The following is a 22,529-nucleotide window of genomic DNA, read 5'->3' on the forward strand; positions in this document are numbered from 1 at the left end:
CCCCTACCCTATTTGGCATTTACATCAACAAGCTCGAAGGTTATTTAGAGGAAGCAGGATGTGCTGGCATGATCTTAGTTGGGATAGTCGTCATCCTTCTTCTCTATGCTGATGATATTGTTCTTCTCGCAAGGTGCCCATCTGATCTTGATAAGCAACTTAGGCTTCTTAAGGATTTCTACTCTACCATGGGTATGACTGTTAACACTGACAAAACAAAAGCTATGATTATCAAATCCAAGAAGGACACTTACGCTAATTTTATGTATGACAATAATAACTTGGAGGAAGTGTATTCTTACAAGTACCTAGGAATTAATATTCATAACAAGCTCAACTGGAACTATAGCATTGAGAAAATGATTAATGGGGGGTGGAAAGCTTATTTTGGTCTTGAAAATAATTGTAAAAAGACAAACCTTGTAATGAGGGATAAAGATAAGTTCCTCTTTGAAACTTTAGTCACTCTTGTTATCTTATATGGATGTGAGGTTTGGGGTTGCAGCATCTCTAGAGAATATTGGAGAAAGATTGAGCAAATCCAGAAGCGTTTTATAACGTATAACCTGAAAATTAAAAGCAATACACCCTATCTTATTCTCCTTATAGAAGTAGGTATTTCCCCTATCGAGAGCCTAGTTATGACTAGGCTTATGTTGTACAAACACAAACTCAAGATCATAGACTTCCTAAGCTAGCTTTAAATTCCAGCCAAAACCACCTAAGGCTCAAATGGGGGTGGTATAAAGACACGAGGTCCTAGTTAAACTATTGGGAGATCAGCGAGAATGATGCATTGCAAAACATTAATAACATTAAAAATATTGTTACTTCTAAGTTCAAAGAAAAAATGTGGTGTGAGAAAGATTTAGCGGCTAAAAGAAAATTAAGTTATTATAAGAAGGTCATCAACCCCACCCTAGAAGATCAAAAGTATCTCTCTATTTTAACTAGCTCAAAGAAGAAAATTAATATAGCAAAGATTAGAACGAACTCTCATGAACTCCATGGTGAAACAGGTCGTTGGGTAGTTCCTAAAACACCATGGATGGAAAGGATTTGCCATCTCTGTGAGAATAGGAACATTGTGGATGAAAACCACTTCCTCTTAGAGTGCCCCGTGTACAACCACATTAGATCTCAATTTCATAATCTTTGTCGCAATACTGACCTTCCTAGCCTTTTACGATGTCAAAATTATAGTGAGCTCGGGAAGCTTCTCTCCAAGCTCTTTGAGCATAGGAATAAAATCTTAAATCAAACAAATAATTTGTTTCTTTAGGTTTGATAGACCAAAATTTAGTTTCAGTGGACGTTCTTCTTCATCATCATCATCATATAACCGCTTTATTCAATTGAATAAAATATATCGATATCTAAACAATTTTTCCAATTCATACCCTCACTATTGATTTTTCTTTTAATTTGATCTAGAATTAATTAAAATTGGGTTATAAGAATTGGCCTACAAGGAAAATGTAAATTTGATAAATAAATAGATATGATTACATTAGAAAGGCAAAGTCATGTGTGATCACTTTAATAATTTGATATTTGTTTTTTACATTACTTGAATTGTAACAAGTGGTTCGTATGTTATTGAACAAACCAATTAAATTTAATAAATAAATAGATTTTATTAAATTTTAAATTAAGAATGAATTTGGTAAAAAGTGACACTTATGTGTAATTATCTTAATTATTTAATTATTTGACTAAATTAACAAATAAATTAAATGGTTTTGACTATTTTTTGGTTAATTTTAATATCTCATAGAGATATTTAAAAACTTGAATTTAAATTGTTTAATTTGCATAATTATGGTGTTTATGGGTGTTTAGGTGTTGAATCCATTTATGCATTCAAAAATGTATTTTAAACAACAAAAAATCTTAAAATTGTATTGTTGAATTTTGATGAATTCAGGGGAAAAAGGCTATTTCATCTATAAGTTAGACTATGACATTTGAGATTGTCTTTTTATATGACGTGAATTATAAAAAGTGGTTTTCATCCTATTGAACAAACCAATTGAATTTGATAAATAAATAGATTTTATTAAACTTTAAATTAAGAGTGAATTTAGTAGGAAGTGACATTGATGTGTAACCACTTTAATAATTTGATAATGCTTTTTTATCAAGTGAACTATAACAAGTGTTTCTCATTTTTCTAGGGTGGGAAAACCTATCATAATTCAGTCATCAAACCAACCCTGAAGACAACCATCTCTCACTGCTATTTGCAAACACATGCTAACTCACCATTGTTATTCAAGGAAAATTGTGCCACCTAGAATAACTAGTTGGTGATCCGTAAGGGTGTCGACTTTCACTCTTGCTAGATACTTCTGAATCTTGGACCGTTAACTTGTTTCCTTACGTCTGAGGAAAACAAGCTCTTAGCCACACTAAAACAGTTTTAAGACATACTCCAAACCTAATAAATACTTCTTATACTATAAAACAAACTAATGAAATTTAATAAATAAATATATTTTATTAAAACTTAAATTAAAAATAAATTTTGTAAAAAGCGAAATTCATGTATAACCACCTTAATAATTTGATATTATCTTTTTTATATGGCTTGTACAATGACAAGTGGTTCCCATAATATCCAACAAACCAATTAATGTGGACGTGTGTGGATATGTCTCAATGAATTGATGTGGACGTGTGTGATATGCCTCAATGAATTGCGATGATAGTGGATATTATATATAGGAGTTGTTTATAATGCGACTTTTTGGAGATTCCGTGACAGAATTCGGCGGAAAAAATTGAGGTTAAATCTTGATTTATATTATTTAAAATGGTTTTTTAACTGCCTATTTGGATTTAGCACCCTGAAAAACCCCTGGGACGCTTTGATTGTGCAGAAACTAGCTATCAAACTTGCGATTCCAATAAATTGCTGCCGGATTTTGACCGGAAAAACCCACCGGAAAAGCTTCCAAAAAGTCGCATTATAGACAACTTATATATAATGTGTATGCTACTTATGAAATGATTATCAATTAGGTTCATGATTAGATTCTCATATATTGGAATAACATTAATTTCGTTGGTAAAGTTTAGTGGAATGTTATTTTATTAATGTTCTAATTTTTTTTAGGTAAAGGGTGAATCCGTAATTATCAGACTTAATCTAAGGAAGATCTAGGATCAATTTTTGTAGCTGCTACTATAACACCAAGAGTACATCCAACAACTTGCAAGTAGATATACTAATTTTTTATGATTTTGGCAAGAGCCAATCAATTTTTGTAGCTGCTACTATAACACCAAGAGTACATCCAACAACTTGCAAGTAGATATACTAATCTTTTATGATTTTGGCAAGAGCCCAGAGTCAAGAAGATATATTAATTTCTTATGATTTTGGCAAGAGCCAATCAATTTTTGTAGCTGCTACTATAACACCAAGAGTACATCCAACAACTTGCAAGTAGATATACTAATTTTTTATGATTTTGGCAAGAGCCCAGAGTCAAGCAGATATATTATTTTCTTATGATTTTGGCAAGAGCCAATCAATTTTTGTAGCTGCTACTATAATACCAAGAGTACATCCAACAACTTGCAAGTAGATATACTAATTTTTTATGATTTTGGCAAGAGCCCAGAGTCAAGCAGATATATTAATTTCTTATGATTTTGGCAAGAGCAGACTCACGTATAAGGGGAGTCTACTCCTTGAGCCAGGGATAAGGGGAGTCTACATACTAATTTCTTATGATTTTGGCAACCATACCAATTTAGACTCCTTGAGCCGCATACCATACCAATTTCTTATCCTTGAGCTGCACACCATACCAATTTCTTATGATTTTGGCAAGAACTAGGAGTCTACATACTAATTTCTTATGATTTTGGCAAGAGTGAGTCTACTCTCGCACACCATACTAATTTCTTATGATTTTGGCAAGAGCACACCATGCTAAATTTTTATGATTTTGGCAAGAGCGAGTCTACTCCCATACACTATACTAATTTCTTATGATTTTGGCAAGAGCCGAGACTCACGGATAAGGGGAGTCTAATACTAATTTTTTATGATCCGCACACGATACTAATTTCTTATGATTTTGGTAAGAGCCGAGACTCACAGATAAGGGGAGTCTAATACTAATTTCTTATGATTTTGGCAAGAGCCGAGACTCATGGATAAGGGGAGTCTACTCCTTGAATCGCACACCATAGCAAGATAATATCCTCAATGTAATTTGACCCCTGACCTCGTGGGTTTCACCCAACGAATTCAACCGCCACACCACACGGGAATACAAATAACTTGGCCATAAAAAATCACGGGAATACAAAAATTATATCACTATGGAGTATGGGTTAAATGAATAATTATTTTTAGAAAGGTGTATTTAGTAAAAATATATATATATATCACTATGGGGTATGGGTTCAAGGAATAATTATTTTTAGAAAAGTGTAATTATTTTTATTTTTAGAAAAGTGTGTTTTGTTAAAAAAAATATGGATTTATTTTTTCAAGGTGGGATGATATATAGTTTTATGTGGTTGTCTGTTTTGATCGCCCTGAAAAATAGTTGGTTGTAATTTGATTATATATATATATGTATATAAATTGTGGTTTAATTGTTAGGTGGGTATAGATTTATTTTTTTCAAAAATAGGAATGGCAGATATGTAGTTTAATTATTCGGTAGGAAATTTAATCTGTGATTGTTAAGTAGGAAATTTAATGTGTGGTCTTATTGTTAAGTGGGATATTATGGTTTAATTGTTAGGTAGGGAATTTGATCTGTCGTCAAATATTGCCCAGAAATACCCCAAAGGCAAACAGGGTTGCGTCTGCATATAGGCAATCATTCATCGTATTGTGTATCGCACTCATCTAACGCACTCATCCAACACCGTGCTGCCTCCTCGTTACAGGCCCTCTATCGTCCCCTGTTTTGGTTTCAATCTTTATATAACTTCCATTTTCTCTCTGCATTTTGCTAATATGCCCACCTAGTTTGCAATTGGAGAAGCCACCGGAGTGGCCACTAACGTCACCAACGCCATTATCGGTCTCCTCTACCAACAATTGAAGCATGTGAGGGAGTTTGGGAAGAACCTTCAACTTCTCAACAATGAACTCGACCATATGGAGCAGTCGTTACGCCATATTCAAACGCAATTCGAAGATCAACAAAATAAGCTGCCGGAGTTAGTGGAAGGTTTTTTGGGAAGGATCAACGATGCCCTTCAAGAAGTCAAAAGCCCTCATCCAACGCGCCAACAGACAGCGAGAACGGTGTCGCGGTTGCTGCCTCTTTTTCATACCCAGCATCCCCGCAGATATCAGAGAATGGAAGACCGGATTAGTGAGCTCTTCCAAGAGCTTGATTCTGCTCTTTCAACAGCTGCCCATACTGCACAGATTGTGGTGTCCTCACAGCCTCAAGCAGAGGTGCTTCTTCAACCTCTACCAGATTCCGGCTTCGTGGGGACTGGCATTCAAACCGCTCAGCATCAACTGCTCTCATGGCTTAACGATCCTCATCCGGTGATTGGTGTTTGGGGGATGGCGGGGGTTGGGAAAACTGCACTACTCCAACTCATCTACAATAACTGCAAGAAGAAGGTAAGTACTAGCTTCGATCTCGTCATTTGGTATACCATTTCTCAAAACTATAAGATTCAAAGTCTCCAGGATACCATTGCCGAGTCTCTGAATTTAAGATTTGAGCCAAGTTCTAGTATTGACATGAGAAAGATGAAATTGTATGCATCTCTTGAAAATAAGAGGTTTCTTCTACTCTTGGACGATATTTGGAGTCCAATTGATTTGAATCAAGTTGGGGTTAATTTTGGGCGTGATAAAGGCAGCAAAGTCTTAATGTCCAGTAGCTACAGAGATGTAGTTGAAATAATGACAGAAAAAGAGGACTGCATGATGATACGACCCCTGTCCACAGAGGAAGGGTGGGAGCTCTTCCGGGGAAGAGCGTTTAGAAGTGGGGCTGCTCCAGAAAATAATCTAGAGCTTATTGCTACACAAGTTGCTTTGGAGTGTAAAGGGTTGCCCTTGGCAATAAATACAATTTCTGCAGCTATGGCTCGGAAAAAGACTGCGGATGAGTGGAGTCGCGCTTTAGTTTTGATGAAAAATGTAGATCCATCCTTCCCCTCCACTCACGGGACTATCGATGCTGAGCTCTATCAGCGGCTGAGATCGAGCTACAATGATTTGCCCAATAATAACATGAAGATATGTTTTCTGTATTGTGCTGCCTTTCCTGAAGATGCAGAAATTGATGTGGAGACGCTGGTGGAGATGTGGACCGCAGAAGGACTGGTTCCCCAAAAAAGGACTACTTACTTCATGGATGTTGGGGGGGAATACATAGAAGCACTGGTAGGTAGGTGCTTGATTGAGTATGTTGGTTGGGAGAAGCAGTATATAAAAGTTCATGATGTACTACGCGATATGGAAATTTATGTAGGCCAAGTAGAGGAGAAGTGGTTATTTGAAGCAAGTCAACATCTACAACAATTTCCAAGCGAAGAAGAGACCAGGCCTCGCAAAAGAATCTCCGTTCTGGGCAGCTAAATTAGTGATTTGCCAACAGAATTGAAGTCTCCAACACTCGTCAGTTTAATGTTGGCCCAAAACCTACTGTTGAAGGAAATTCCAGAGGGGTTTTTGGTAAACTTCAGGTCTCTCCGAGTTCTGGATCTGTCGGATACCTCAATAGAAAAATCACCAACAGCAGTGGAGAAACTTGGACAGCTTGAGTTTCTTAATTTGAGAGGATGTAAGAAGCTGAAGGACTTGCCTGATAGCATATGCAGTCTTTCACATCTTCAATTTTTGAATCTTGAAGAATGTAAAAGTCTCCATTCTTTACTCGATAGGATAGGAGAACTTAAAAATCTAAAGCATCTCAAATTTTCGGTTCTCCACGGACACTTGGGGTTGATTCCACATCAAATCTCTCAACTCACTTCATTGAACAAACTGGTCTTGCCTTATAGGTCAACTCCAGTGAGTTTGGAGGATCTCACAAATCTCTCAAATCTGATCGAGTTGGATGTCAGAGTAAAGCCAGAAATTAAAGAGGGTTCAATGAGTACGTGGTCAAAGATGAGAAAATTAAGGTTATGGTTCCAATGGGGCGAAGATGAAAATAGAGATGATGCGGCGCTAGATATTCTTCCACAGAACATGCAGAGCATGGAGGAGTTGCAGAGTCTTGAGTTATTTAATTATGAAGGGGTAAGTCTGCCGAATTGTATTTGTCAGTTTCAAAATTTGAAGAATTTGCACTTGAGCGACTGCATGAAATTAGAGGAGCTTCCAGCCTTGGAGATTGGGAGCGAGGCTGCACGTGACGGTTTTCCGAAGTTGGAGGAATTATATCTATCCTCCCTTCACAGCTTAGAGAGTATAGTGTGCAATGCAAAAACAATGCAGCAACTGCGAATCTTGTGATATCAGCTTGGGGCGTGTTGAAGACATTGAGAATGAAGGAGCTAACCAATTTAAGGGAATTAAAAATATTAGGTTGTGCCAGGTTGAAGGAGCTGTTCATGCAGAGCAGTGGCGGTTTTCCAATGTTGCAGACATTAAATCTATCCTCCCTAGACAGCTTAGAGAGTATAGTGTGTAATGCAAAAACAATGCCGAAACTGCATGCCTTACACATGTCAGATTGCGGCAGGTTAAAGACATTGAGAATGGAGGAGCTCACAGATTTAGAGTCCATAAATATTTACCAGTGCCGTCAGTTGGAAGTTGAGATCAGCAGTCTTCCAATGTTAAAGAAATTGACTCTTACAGGTTTAGAGAAGGCAGCGAGTATTGTAAGGCCATCAAGTGTATGGAATGAAGAAACAATGCCTAATCTGAAATTTAGCGAGTATTGCAAGGCCATCGAGTGTATGGAATGAAGAAACAATGCCTAATCTGGAATTTATAGAGATCACAGACTGTCCATTGTTAGGGAGAATGCCAAAAGAAATGGAGAAGCTACCTAAGTTGAAGGAAATTGTAGGAGAGTTACGTTGGTGGGATGGAATAAGTTGGGAGAATGATGACGTAAAATCCAAACTCTCTCACCTTTTTAAAGAATACCAAGGACGGTGAAGTGAATTTGAAGATGGGGAAGCCGAACATGAAGAAGACGATCTGAAATGTAAATGTAATATTTTCGAAGTGAGATGATCTGAAATGTAAATGTAATATTTTCGAAGTGAGATGAATATTGATGGAATATATTTAAAGAAATAATTATATTAATAATTTCTAAATTATAAATTTGTTTTATTTTTTTATTCCCTTAATAAGGCTATGTTATATTATGTCATGCCATGCTAGGTAAATATTTTGAAATTAATTTATTTTATTAACAAGGAGCGCTGCACCGCAGCTAGTCCTGCCTTAAGGGAGAGGAACCGCGAGTTCTGGGTTGGTTCAAATCCACTCGTGGCATGCTCACTCACTGGAAGTGATTGGCAAAAAACCTGTGTCCACTAAATGGACTAGTTCAACCACTTGCTCAACGGGCTCTACTACTAGCTATGGCTATTGATCTCCTCTTCTGGATTAATGGCTCAAATCAGGTTTCACCAAACGTTCATATGAGGCCTGAGTTTGAAGGCCATGCAACACCTTCAATGATTTGCATCACTGAAAGCCCTACATCCTGGCTTGAAAGTGCTGCATCCAGGCTAGGAGGATGGTTTGAAATTAGAACATTTCCATTAGACAATAAGCTCCATAATGACAAGTGAATAAATCCTTGAAACTTAACAGGTCCTCTTTCAGTGGATCGCATAATTATCCCAAAGCCATGTTGCAAGTTAAAATATATATTCACAACTAAAAAACCTGGGGAAAAGTATTAAATGGTAGAATGATAACAAGATTAAGACAGGTAAACTATTACTTTGGCATATCTATACGGTATGATTCCAAGCAGATTTGTAAAGAAAACTGCCCATGAAACATAAGCAAGAGCTCCAAGCGTTTCCCAAACTATCCTATGGTCGCACTTTGCATAAACTCTTCGATACTACAAGTTCACAAAGAAAGTTAGGAAAGATTCCTCAACTTATATATCTTTCAAGTTTCTCCAACAAATTCAAGCAAAAATACAAAGCTTGTACCTCAAAATCCTAGAGTTGATTTCCACATCTGGATCAACAGGCATTCTCCGAAATAGTATTGAGTGTAAGGCAAACCACGACTGTAATTGCCAAAACTATATGGTCATAATGGTAAAAATCTAATCATAAAATTTCGAACTCAACTACAAAATCAAGTTTATAACTGACCTTCTCAGCATCAACTTTGTGTTGTCGCTCAACTGCATCCAGCAAAGTAGGCCAGCATTCAAATTCAATCTTCCTCCAACGACTCCCTAAGGATGATAATGGATTAAGTTCATCTGAAAAAATGAAAATCCTGTGAGGTCCAACAGAAATGGATGCAAAGAACTTTCACCAAATAAGAACTTTGAATAAGAACTTTCACCAATAATTTGTAGAATCTGCTGCAACATTGGATGTTCATGAAACTCCTTCAGGAGAACATTAACCCTTTCTGGAAGTCTCAGAAGGGGTTTTACTATTAATGCCATCTTGTATGTATTTGAATCCTGCATGCAACCAAAACTTGAGATTAAGAGAAATTTCGCATCCTTACACTATATCCTCAAACAAAACCAGATGTTCTACAATTATTCATGGTAAATAACCTTGTAAATATTGTATTTTGCACAGGATGACTGGGAAAGCTTCTGGTGCTCCAAACACAAACGCAACAAATGGCCTGACAAAAAAATTTCATCCAATCTTGCAGGTAAAGAATACCCAGTCCCTGGAAAAGTTGGAAAGCACATGAGAAGGATAGGAGGCTCAGTCAGTATAAACAGATTAGCACTTTAGGATGGATGCCATACTAAAACATATTTTTACTTCCATTACTGAAGAAATTGCCAGTCATTTAACATATTGCAAAGAAGGCAGTGTACACTTAGCACAACCTTCAACAAATTTCTTGCCAACATCATATGCGGTGGTAAATGCATGAAGTCTTTCCTCATTTGAGATTTGAACTTTTCCAAACTGCCACAAGATATCACCAGAGTCAATACCATTGCCAAAAATGTTTATGACATATCACCCATGTACTTCAAAATCTAAATAGAGCAATTTGATATAGCACCTTCACTTCAAACTCTTGAAGAAAATATAAGACAGACAGTGAGGGATAATCAAAGCCTCTGCTTTGAATGAAAAAATTTGGGAGATCCCTTGCTTTTTCAGGTAATTGTGCTGCCACATGATTTAATATGAGATAAATATTTACATTGAATTTCTGAACTAGTTTCTGAAGCTTTTGATGTGTCTTCTTATATGATTCAATCGAATAGTAGCAATTTCCCTCCCATTTACAAAGATCTGAACAATCTTTCGACTCCTTCTCAACAAGTTTTCTACCCGCTTTGAGTGATTGAAGAATCCTGCAAGAAATAACAGTGAAGCCCGTTCTAGTAAGGAAGAAGAAAACAAGACATCAACAATCACACTTTTTGTTGCATTGGTTGACCAGGCAGCTTAAATCCTTATAGCATACTTTGAATCATTGTAGTTCTTTGGAATACTCCTAAACAAAATAACATTTCTACTCTGAGGTGTACTCCTTTCGAAAAGCACAGAAATACTTACAAAGGTAAGGACTGCACATAATACCCAAAGATGTTGTATGTAATTTGTGAAACCTTTATAGCAAGGGTTCTGCAAATGTAAGAAATGGAGTCAGTAAAATAGCAGAAGTATCCATCTGAAATGCTCTTCTCAAGCAATTGATTTAGAACATTTCCATTAGACAATAAGCTCCATAATGACAAGTGAATAAATCCTTGAAACTTAACAGGCCCTCTTTCAGTGGATCGCCTAATTATCCCAAAGCCATGTTGCAAGTTAAAATATATATGCACAACTAAAAAACCTGGGGAAAAGTATTAAATTGTAGAATAATAACAAGATTAAGACAGGTAAACTATTACTTTGGCTATACGGTATGATTCCAAGCAGATTTGTAAAGAAAAGTGCCCACGAAACATAAGCAAGATCTCCAAGCGTTTCCCAAACTCTCCTATGGTCGCAGTTTGCATAAACTCTTCGATACTACATGTTCACAAAGAAAGTTAGGAAAGATTCCTCAACTTATATATCTTTCAAGTTTCTCCAACAAATACAAGCAAAAATATAAAGCTTTTACATTGTAGAGTTGATTTCCACATCTGGATCAACAGGCATTCTCCGAAATAGTATTGAGTGTAAGGAAAACCACAACAGTAATTGCCAAAACTATATGGTCATAATGGTAAAAATCTAATCATAAAATTTCAAACTCAACTACAAAATCAAGTTTATAACTGACATTCTCAGCATCAACCTTGTGTTGTCGCTCAACTGCATCCAGCAAAGTAGGCCAGCATTCAATTCAATCTTCCTCCAACGACTCCCTAAGGATGATAATGGATTAAGTTCATCTGAAAAAATGAAAAATCCTGTGAGGTCCAACAGAAATGGATGCAAAGAACTTTCACCAAATAAGAACCTTGAATAAGAACTTTCACCCAATAATTTGTAGAATCTGCTGCAACATTGGATGTTCATGAAACTCCTTCAGGAGAACATTAACCCTTTCCGGAAGTCTCAGAAGGGGTTTTACTATTAATGCCATCTTGTATGTATTTGAATCCTGCATGCAACCAAAACTTGAGATTAAGAGAACTTTCGCATCCTTACACTATATCCTCAAACAAAACCAGATGTTCTACAATTATTCATGGTAAATACCCTTGTAAATATTGTATTTTGCACAGGATGACTGGGAAAGCTTCTGGTGCTCCAAACACACGCAACAAATGGCCTGACAAAAAAAATTTCATCCAATCTTGCAGGTAAAGAATACCCAGTCCCTGGAAAAGTTGGAAAGCACATGAGAAGGATAGGAGGCCAAGTCAGGATAAACAGATTAGCACTTTAGGATCGATGCAATGCTAAAACATATTTTAACTTCATTATTGAAGAAATTGCCAGTGATTTAACATATTGCAAAGAAGACAGTGTACACTTAGCACAACCTTTAACAAATTTCTTGCCAGCATCATATGCGGTGGTAAATGCATGAAGTCTTTCCTCATCTGAGATCTGAACTTTTCCAAACTGCCACAAGATATCGCCAGAGTCAATACCATTTCCGAAAATGTTTATGACATATCGCCCATGTACTTTGCACCTCCACTTCAAACTCTTGAACAAAATCTAAGGCAGACAGTGAGGGATAATCAAAGCGTCTGCTTTGAATGAAAAAATTTGGGAGATCCCTTGCTTTTTCAGGTAATGGTGCTGCCACATGATTTAATATGAGATAAATATTTACATTGAATTTCTGAACTAGTTTCTGAAGCTTTTGATGTGTCTTTTTATATGATTCAATCAAATAGTAGCAATTTCCCTCCCATTTACAAAGATCTGAACAATCTTTCAACTCCTTCTCAACAAGGTTTCTACCCGCTTCGAGTGATTGAAGAATCCTGCAAGAAATAACAGTGAAGCCCGTTCTAGTAAGGAAGAAGAAAACAAGACATCAGCGATCATACTTTTTGTTGCATTGGTTGACCAAGCAGCTTAAATCCTTATAGCATACTTTGAATCACTGTAGTTCTTTGGAATACTCCTAAACAAAATAACATTTCTACTCTAAGGTGTACTCCTTTCGAAAAGCACAGAAATACTTACAAAGGTAAGGACTGCACATAATACCCAAAGATGTTGTATGTAATTTGTGAAACCTTTATAGCAAGGGTTTCGCAAATGTAAGAAATGGAGTCAGTAAAATAGCAGAAGTATCCATCTGAAATTCTCTTCTGAAGCAATTGATTTAGAACATTTCCATTAGACAATAAGCTCCATAATGACAAGTGAATAAATCCTTGAAACTTAACAGGCCCTCTTTCAGTGGATCGCCTAATTATCCCAAAGCCATGTTGCAAGTTAAAATATATATGCATAACTAAAAAACCTGGGGAAAAGTATTAAATTGTTGAATAATAACAAGATTAAGACAGGGAAACTATTACTTTGGCTATACGGTATGATTCCAAGCAGATTTGTAAAGAAAAGTGCCCACGAAACATAAGCAAGATCTCCAAGCGTTTCCCAAACTCTCCTATGGTCGCAGTTTGCATAAACTCTTCGATACTACATGTTCACAAAGAAAGTTAGGAAAGATTCCTCAACTTATATATCTTTCAAGTTTCTCCAACAAATACAAGCAAAAATATAAAGCTTGTACCTCAACATTGTAGAGTTGATTTCCACATCTGGATCAATAGGCATTCTCCGAAATAGTATTGAGTGTAAGGAAAACCACAACTGTAATTGCCAAAACTATATGGTCATAATGGTAAAAATCTAATCATAAAATTTCAAACTCAACTACAAAATCAAGTTTATAACTGACCTTCTCAGCATCAACCTTGTGTTGTCACTCAACTGCATCTAGCAAAGTAGGCCAGCATTCAAATTCAATCTTCCTCCAACGACTCACTAAGGATGATAATGGATTAAGTTCATCTGCAAAAATGAAAAATCCTGTGAGGTCCAACAGAAATGAATGCAAAGAACTTTCACCAAATAAGAACCTTGAATACATTTCAAAGAAACCATTCTTGAAGCAATTTCCTCATATAGTTGTGATCTATGGAGTAAAAATTGCACACCAACGAGGGCCTGCATAAAGTATGTTGCATGTTCGTCAAAATTAAAGTACAATATGAAAATGAAATTATCCAAATTGTATTCTAAAGAGAAGAAATAAAGCCATGATTTGCTTCCTTGGACGAAGAAACTAACTTTCATTAATGGAGAATTAAGAGAGATGCCAAGAAGTGTCCCAGTAACTTGTAGAATCTGCTGCAACATTGGATGTTCATGAAACTCCTTCAGGAGAACATTAACCCTTTCCTAAAGTCTCGGAAGGGGTTCTACCATTAATGCCATCTCGTATGTATTTGAATCCTGCATGCAACCAAAACTTGAGATTAAGAGAATTGTCGCATCCTTACACTATATCCTCAAACAAAACCAAATGTTCTACAATTATTCATGGTAAATAACCTTGTAAATATTGTATTTTGCACAGGATGACTGGGAAAGCTTCTGGTGCTCCAAACACAAACGCAACAAATGGCCTGACAAAATTTTTCATCCAATCTTGCAGGTAAAGAATACACAGTCCCTGGAAAAGTTGGAAAGCACATGAGAAGGATAGGAGGCTCAGTCAATATAAATAGATTAGCACTTTAGGATGGATGCGATACTAAAACATATTTTTACTTCCATTACTGAAGAAATTGCCAGTCATTTAACATATTGCAAAGAAGAGAGTGTACACTTAGCACAACCTTCAACAAATTTCTTGCCAGCATCATATGCAGTGGTAAATGCATGAAGTCTTTCCTCATCTGAGATCTGAACTTTTCCAAACTGCCACAAGATATCGCCAGAGTCAATACCATTGCCAAAAATGTTTATGACATATCACCCATGTACCTTTAAAATCTAAATAGAGCCATTTGATATAGCACCTCCACTTCAAACTCTTGAACAAAATCTAAGGCAGATAGTGAGGAATAATCAAAGCATCTACTTTGAATGAAAAAATTTGGGAGATCCCTTGTTTTTTCAGGTAATGGCGCTGCCACATGATTTAATTTTGTATTAGCAAAGGGAATTCCATGCCAACAGAACCTATTTCGATATCCCCAAATGAAAATGCTGCTTGTCTTGCCACAACACCATTTAATTCAGGAATACATTTATCCCGTGAAAGGCATCTCTTCCCACCATGGTAATCCCTGTGGACCGGAAACAATGTCTGAATGGAAGTTGATTTTCCAAATCTTGCATTTGAAAGTGCAACATTCATAACAAAATTAGTTTCATTGTGCACTGCCGGCAATGATAGGTCCTACAACTGTTGCTGCAATTAGAATAGGAGATACTTTGGTTGATCTCACAAACCTAATGGCAGGGGGTGGCGGTGCTTGAGTATGACCTGGAGCATATACCTTTACATACGAAGTACTTGGAATGGTTGCTGATTGGTAGGCACTTGTGAAATTCTCAGTCTTCAAACGGCAAGTGCCCGAGCCATCCGCCATGACTATAGATGCAACACAGAGTTGATTCTTCAGGCAATTCACCTGACAATCTGGAATGCCCAAATTGTATATCTCCGACTATGACTTTGATTTTGGAGGATAAGAAAAGAATTCGGTATTGTTTAATAAAACCATGCTCTGGTTACTGCACCCTGTAATGTCCTGCTCTCTCCTGCACCCTTGTGTGGGATCCTTGGGATCTATGGGAATGAAATCTGTAGATGGACATATGCAGTAGGGGGTTGTGTCATTGTAAACACATATTCCAAAGTTCCCACACCATCCAAACACTTGGCATTGGTCTTCTACCGGACTCCAACCCAGTTGCCATGTTCCAGAGCTTTTAACCCACCCATAGGACCTCAAATTTCCATGTGATCGATGAATCAGTGTAATCGATGTTGTATGCACTCCAGAGCTAAACACCAGAAGAATTGGAGAGTGTAAAAATCCCTTGATTGCTCAGATGTGTTGTGGAGCCATTAGGGGCACCCTAATTCCAGTATGTGATTTTATTCCTCCATTTCAATGTGAAATTCCCACTGCTGTCTAGAGTGAATGAATAAGGATAAACATGGAGGCTCTGTCCTACAAAACTCTCATTGACCAAGAGAGTATCAGTAGGATTGGAAAAAATCTATTTCGAGATAGCCATTACTTCGATTTTAAAGCCTGCTTGGGTAATGGAACAAATAATTACGCAAATATTATCCCTCTTAGATCAATCTAGTCTATTAAAAATACACTTTAAGAATAATTTCAGAGAAACAGGCACCAAAACCTCCATTCCTTACAGTTTGTCTGAAAGCATCAACCATACCAGAGGATTGAAGTGGAGCTTTTCTTCTCCCATCTCTGGTTACAATAGAAGAAGCATTTTTCCACCCAACCATTTGCATTCTTCTTGGTAATTGCATCAAGAGGATAAGCTACAGTTTGTCCAAGAGTTCCTGCTATAGATCCACAAGCCAATTTAGTTACCACATGCAAATCTTTCCCCTCAACAAGACCAAAGGGTCTGGATTCAACTAACTACAAAACAATAACTGAGTTTATAAATTCACAAATTTATGTTATCAAGAAACATTTTTATGAAAAAGATAAGCAAATCAAGTTACTCATTATAATGCAAACCGTCTAGAGTAATAAAGAAAAACTAAAAATATTTTCTACATTATTTACAGAGTAAATTACCCGGCTTGGGTTAAAAACAAGAAATAGGTAGGTCAAATAAAAGAACAGGGGATATATCAATTCTTAATCATGAGTTGCCATTGGAAATTGAAAGCTTGGGATGTGACATGGCATAGAAAATTGATTGAATACTAAGTAAGCATGTGAAGCCTCCTTCCTTACCTCCATTGGCGCCCAATATATTACATTTATCAGGACCAGGTTCCAATTTATTTCCACCTCCATGAGGTCAATAAATTTGAAAACCACTACAATAGAACCCCAATTGAAAAAATGTAGCAGCTTTTCGAACATGTCAACAATATATGCATAAGTTGCGGAGACACATGGCCCTCATGGTAGGTCCCACATAGCGTTTTGTGTAGGATGATTACTATGCTATTGTGTCCACAATAATTACATACAGATAAAATGATGGTCAGCTGTAATATATAAAATTTGCATGGGATGTACGCGCCCCCTGCCTCACCACGAGAGGTGTAATGAGAGAATGAGTCGCTTGAAGAAACTCAGCTGCCAAACACAAAGTTTTTCACAGAGGATGGAATGGGAGTAGCGGTGACCGTGCCTCTAGCCTCACCACTAGAGGTATAACGAGAGAATGAGTGCCTTCAGAGAAACCGAATAGTCAAACACAATATTTCACAGAGGATGGACTCGGAAATCCATCGGGGGCATATCCCTCGCTCTTTATCAACACATACACGGTAGTTGGTGCAGTAGCCGAGAGAGGTTGCGGAGAAGTTGCTTTCCTTTTCTTTCGTGCGGTAGAAGATTCATTTTGGTAAGCTACAGAGGATCACCGTGGGGGCTTTAAGGACGAAGAGGATGCAACTGCGTTTCTTGGCGCCATTCCAGGTACAATTACAGGTGGAATTTGGCCTCAAGCTTTCAAAATTGTTGATCATTTGAGCTTCCTGGAATCATACATGTAGTCACGAGAGTAGATTTGATAGCCGAGATGCTCCATATAGTCACGAGAGAAAATTTGATAGCTGAGACGCTCCATATAGTCACGAGAGTAGATTTTATAGCGGAGACACTCCATTTAGGGTTAATAGATCTCAATAAGGCAACAATTCCATTGACATGTGGACAAAACATGGATGTCGCTGAAACTATAAGGACCCGACCAATATGTTGACTCCTGGAGTAGTAATGTCCGACTAGGAGCAGTAATGTTTGGCTCCAATGCAATTGGAGTTTATATAGTTAACGGGCGAGGGCAACATGGCAACCTAGCAACCTGATAAACTCAGAAAAAGCGGAGATTTTTGAAAGAAATTTCAGAATCCACTGATTTTTGCAACAAATTTAGGAATCCATTGATTTACTAGGAATTTTGGAATCCACTGGTTTCCCTCAAAAACCTTGAGAATTTTTTCAGTTATTTTATTGGGACCATGAGATGAAAATTTGGCAACGGCTTGAAGCCTACAACATTTTCTACTGGAAGAATGGTTGCAGTTGCCTCACTGCATGTAACATATATCAAATAAGAAAGTTAGTGAATGCAATAATATGTAAATCAGTTAAAATATATATCTAAATATATCTAAATACTATAGTGTGCAGTAGCTGAAAAATTAGGGATTAAGTGGTAGACCTTATTCAACAACTTGAATGAACATTCAGCGTCCAACAACACATAGAATGAACCATTCGGGTTTTAAGAGGTATATTGCTACCATTTTCACCCTATTTATGTTTTTGCAAATTTCGTTATGTCATTATCTGTTTGCAAATTGCGTTTTGTCATCTCATTATTTGTTTGCAAATTACATTTTGTCATATCTGCGTATCTATTAAAAGCAAGGTTGTCTAAGTCTGTCTGGTTCAGTACGCAAGGTTGTCTAATGCTGTCTGGTTCAGTAAGAAAGGCTGTCTAAGGCTATCTGGTTCAATGCAATTTAAGATAGGGAAAGCAATACTAAAGAGAATGAGTTGTTTCAAGGAACTTTCTTTTAATTCCTTGATTTATAACTCTACACATTGCACAATTTTATTTTTCCCCAACTATATTTCTTTTTAACTTTTGAATTTGATTTTAAAAGCAACGACGATAACTGCAAGGAAAAGCGAGCGTAGTGTATATTTATTTGTGAATGTCTATGTGAGTAGTGCCTTTGAGATCACAAAAAATGCATTTGGTAGCTTACCACTAGCTCTCCTAAGGAAATTGCATATATCTAGAGCACACGTTGATAGAAAATATGATGTTTGGACTATTATAAGTAAGGTAGAGTACACTGCCTACTACAAATTCATAGATAGTAGCATCAAATAATTTCGTAGATAGTAGCATCAAATAATTGATAAGAACAATCTACCTTAAATTTCATCCCAGAAGCAAGAGGGGTGCAAACAGGTTTACAATCCTCCATACTGAAGCATTGCAGAAAGTAGCATCAAAGTTTACAATCCTCCATACTGAAGCATTGCAGAAGATCTAGAGAGAAGATCTAGAGTATATGCGACTGAAAAAGTGACAATCCAGAGTAATACTGAGTAATCTAGAGACCAAGAAGCAATTCTAAAATAAACTAACATGTGAAGAAACCAATACATGAAATTTATTAACACAAGGCTCAAAATGAAATGAATTTTTTTGAAAGTTTAGCATCCCAAAAGATAGGTCTCTGGCATGCAAGGGCCATGCAAGCCGTATTGAGTAATGCAGGGGCCATAGTAAATTTGTTTGTATTTATTTTTTTAATATATTTAAATAAAAAAAATTAATTAAAAAAACATGAAATAATTTATTAATAATTTTAAATAGAACAAAAAAAAGTGAACTTCTCCACTGCGAAGTGGGGCTTTCATGTAGCCAAGTGCCCCTTTGGATACTTCATTTGGCTCTCAGAATCACGACCAAGCAAGCAAAGGTGACAGGAAATCAATCTTCCAGCATATCAAGGAGGGTGACAAGGAGGGTGACAGGAAACCAATCATCCAGAATATCAATACAATGGGCTTACAAGGTAATTTATTATATCAATACAGTCCTTTTACAAGGTAATTTATTGCAGCAAGTCAGATTAGAAAACTAATTAAGAAGGTATCCCCACTAATACGAAGCAAAGAAAGATGCCAGAATCCCACTGAGTAGACGAGGTTACGAAGCAAAGCAGGATCCCAGAAGCTCAGCCGCTTGACCACACTCAGGTCCCTCTCTATGCTTTTGCAAGGCAAACATATTTTGTCCACTATGAGTTTCTTATCTTGGTTTGTTTGCTACGATAAAGTGTGATTGTGAAATAGTAATGTCGAAAGCAACACAAAATCCAAAAGAAGCAAGTACACCCAAAATCTAAAAGAAGCAAGTAAATCCAAAATCTAAAAGAAGCTGCTCACCGTGGCCCTGCCATGAGGACTACCCAACACACCTACTACCGAAACCTCTCAAGAGACCAGCTCCTCCTTCCCCCTCTTTGATTCTATAATATCATTTTACTTGACATTAATTTTGTAGCAACTGCAGAGACCGGGACATAGTGTGAAGAAGCACGAGCTAAATGTCCACCAGCAGTGGTTTCAACAGATCCAGATAGAGACCCAGTATCAGTCGTAGTAGCACCAGAGGTAGAGGCAACATATCCTCCAGTTGAATACACGTTGAAGAAGCCTATCCATGCTTAGTTATGGTATTAATACTCTTCCTGTTAAAGATAATAAGGTATGAAGAATAAGAGAAGGATGATAAAATGTGTTATTAAGCCTACAAGAACTAAAAAAGCATATCCACAAACACCGGTATATATGAAAATCATACCAATTCAGGGTTTTTTTTTTTTTTTTTTTTCTCTCTAGTAGCGTTAGAATCATATTCTCATGTCAATTTATTTTCTTCCACAGTGCAGGCTTATCGTCTCAGGCCTATTATCACAGGGTTGTCGAGTCAGTGTGGGATGTCATCATTGTTGCAGTGGTGGTGGAGTCGATGGTATCGCCCCGACATCATCATGGTTAGGATTTCCGAAGCATGCATCCTTTCAATATTTTATGGTGGCGCATCATCCTTTTTGTCCTCAAGTGGACCTATGATCGGATCCTCCTCAGTAGACCAGATAATTTCAGTATCAATTGGATGGAGGGTGCTTTGGGGATGGCTATAGTTTCTTCATTTATGTATACTGGATTGATAGAATGTACGTTGGATTGATAGAGCGGGCATTTTGCGGAGTGTATTCTTCATATCCCCAATCTCCCTGGTGAGGAGGAACGACTTAACTCACATAAGGAAGGTAAGAGGGATCCCCCGTTGAAGTTTCAGCCACTACAAGTTCATCCTGGGTAACATGCTCACTGTTCCTACATTCGGCTCCTCAGTGGTAGTGAACAAGTGCATCAGATTCCTCATGATAGAGTGCACCAAGGGAAGCTATGGATCAACCAAGCTTACACATTTCACATGCCAAGCACAAATCTAATGCCGAGAAAGGTTGTCGAACTGACATTTGCATGGATGTATAGGTGACAGCCCTGACATTTGCATGGTTGTATAGGTGGCAGCCATGGAAAGTTTTTAAGTTTTTATAGGTGGACGTTGTATAGATGCTTTCTTAGTTATCCTTGGTTACTTTGCCTCCCTCATTCATTCATGGAATATTTAATGCCTTGAACTAATGCTAGCATTAGTTGAGCGATTAAAAAATACAAAGAAACAAATGAAAATGTGAAGGATATAAGATATGGTTTTGGCGTCCCTGCCTCGGGAAGAGGCCAAATAAGATGGCGAATTAGATTTCAAGAGATTTCACTTATGAATATGTGTCGCGAGCCTAAAAACTTTACTGAATAACTTGCTCAAACTAATATTAATTTCATCGTCCCAATTACTATAGTCCCTGCCTTGCCTGCGAGAGGGACTAATAAGGTTATGTTATATTATGTCATGTCATGCTAGGTAAATATTTTGAAATTTATTATATTTTTTTATTTAGTTAAAAAAAGGTTATGCTATATTACTTAATGTTATGTAAATATTTTGATTTCAATGAAATTAAATAACAATAAAAATAAAGGTAAAATCAAATTAAAACTTAAATAAAAAATAAAAAGAATACTAATAATTATAATTCTTAATTAAATTATTTTGATTGGGTTAAATTACATAAAATTAAAAATAAAATACAAAAATTAATAATTGTAATGATTAATTATTAATAATTAAACTAACCAAGATCCATCTTATCTCCAAATCTATCAAGGCTAGAGGGATCAAATCTCTTGAAGTACAAACTTATTTTAGAGTTACATCCAAAATGTGTGAGGGCCTTCTCTGTGCTAGAAAATAGTGATTACATCCATACATACACAAACAATAGTCAGAATGCAGACAAAAAAACTTGTTGTTGCAACCAAGTAAGAAAGTAAGATAAAACCAGAGAACTGAAAAATATTGATCTGTCTTTCACAACCATAACATGAAAACAAGGAAGCTAGGACATGATCAATATGGAAAACTGATATCACCACCCTCGAGGATGTTCTGGTCCATGATGTGTTTATAATGCATTCACCCATATTGTCCTTATAGGCCTTTATTAGGCCACTGGTCCACCTCCATATTGAATTATCTGAAGACATGTTGTATGGTATATGAGGAGAGGGAGGCAAGTCTATGTTTGATCCTCAAGATCTAGCCAACAAGTAGTGTTGGATCAAAAGAATGTTGTCCGAGAATACCTCCAATAAGGGATTTTGAGTCCCCATAAATATTCATGTTGTGCAACTTCCTTTCTGTTATAAACTAGAGTAGTCCCCAGAGAGCCATTGTTTCTACTCTGGTATTAGTGCCCGGGCCTCCATGCCAAGAAAGTGTGTATCGATTACGTTTGTCCACCATAAGAACCACAACACAACCACATATACCTCTTTGTGATGCACCGTCGAACCAACCAGTTGGAAAAATAATGGAAGGGGCAGATCTAATCTTATCGATATTCCTGGTTGTCAATTTAGGTGGAGGAGATCCTCCCATCCAATTGTTCACATTGTGACAGATTTTGGGTATGTCAGTAGGTATGCCTTCAAATATGTAAATGTTTCTAGGTTTCTAGATTTCCCAATTTGTGAAAAGTGGAATAGCAACTTTCTCAGTAGAATTTGAATTCCAATGTG

General features: G+C 36.9%; 2 protein-coding genes and 1 long non-coding RNA gene across 3 annotated transcripts; 2 read left to right on the forward strand and 1 right to left on the reverse strand.

Annotated features, from left to right (window-relative positions):
* Positions 1 to 5,131: 5,131 nt before the first annotated feature.
* On the forward strand, positions 5,132 to 6,580 carry LOC149243469 (putative disease resistance protein At5g63020). Its single transcript, XM_089371219.1, has one exon. It carries the CDS (start codon positions 5,132 to 5,134, stop codon positions 6,578 to 6,580), a length of 1,449 nt encoding a protein of 482 aa, XP_089227345.1.
* A 48-nt stretch (positions 6,581 to 6,628) lies between these two features.
* On the forward strand, positions 6,629 to 7,462 carry LOC149243470 (putative disease resistance protein At4g19050). Its single transcript, XM_089371220.1, has one exon. It carries the CDS (start codon positions 6,629 to 6,631, stop codon positions 7,460 to 7,462), a length of 834 nt encoding a protein of 277 aa, XP_089227346.1.
* Positions 7,463 to 13,516: 6,054 nt separating this feature from the next.
* LOC149243471 (uncharacterized) lies at positions 13,517 to 14,186 on the reverse strand. The gene is made up of 3 exons (XR_016245790.1): positions 13,903 to 14,186; positions 13,701 to 13,779; positions 13,517 to 13,623 (listed from the first exon to the last, which is right to left on the reverse strand). It is a non-coding gene; the product is annotated as an uncharacterized LOC149243471 (long non-coding RNA).
* Positions 14,187 to 22,529: the final 8,343 nt, after the last annotated feature.

Source organism: Pinus tabuliformis, chromosome 8 (assembly GCF_031772625.1).
Source record: "Pinus tabuliformis cultivar Carrire ecotype Pingquan chromosome 8, CPIR1, whole genome shotgun sequence".
In the NCBI taxonomy this organism is placed as follows: domain Eukaryota; kingdom Viridiplantae; phylum Streptophyta; class Pinopsida; order Pinales; family Pinaceae; genus Pinus; species Pinus tabuliformis.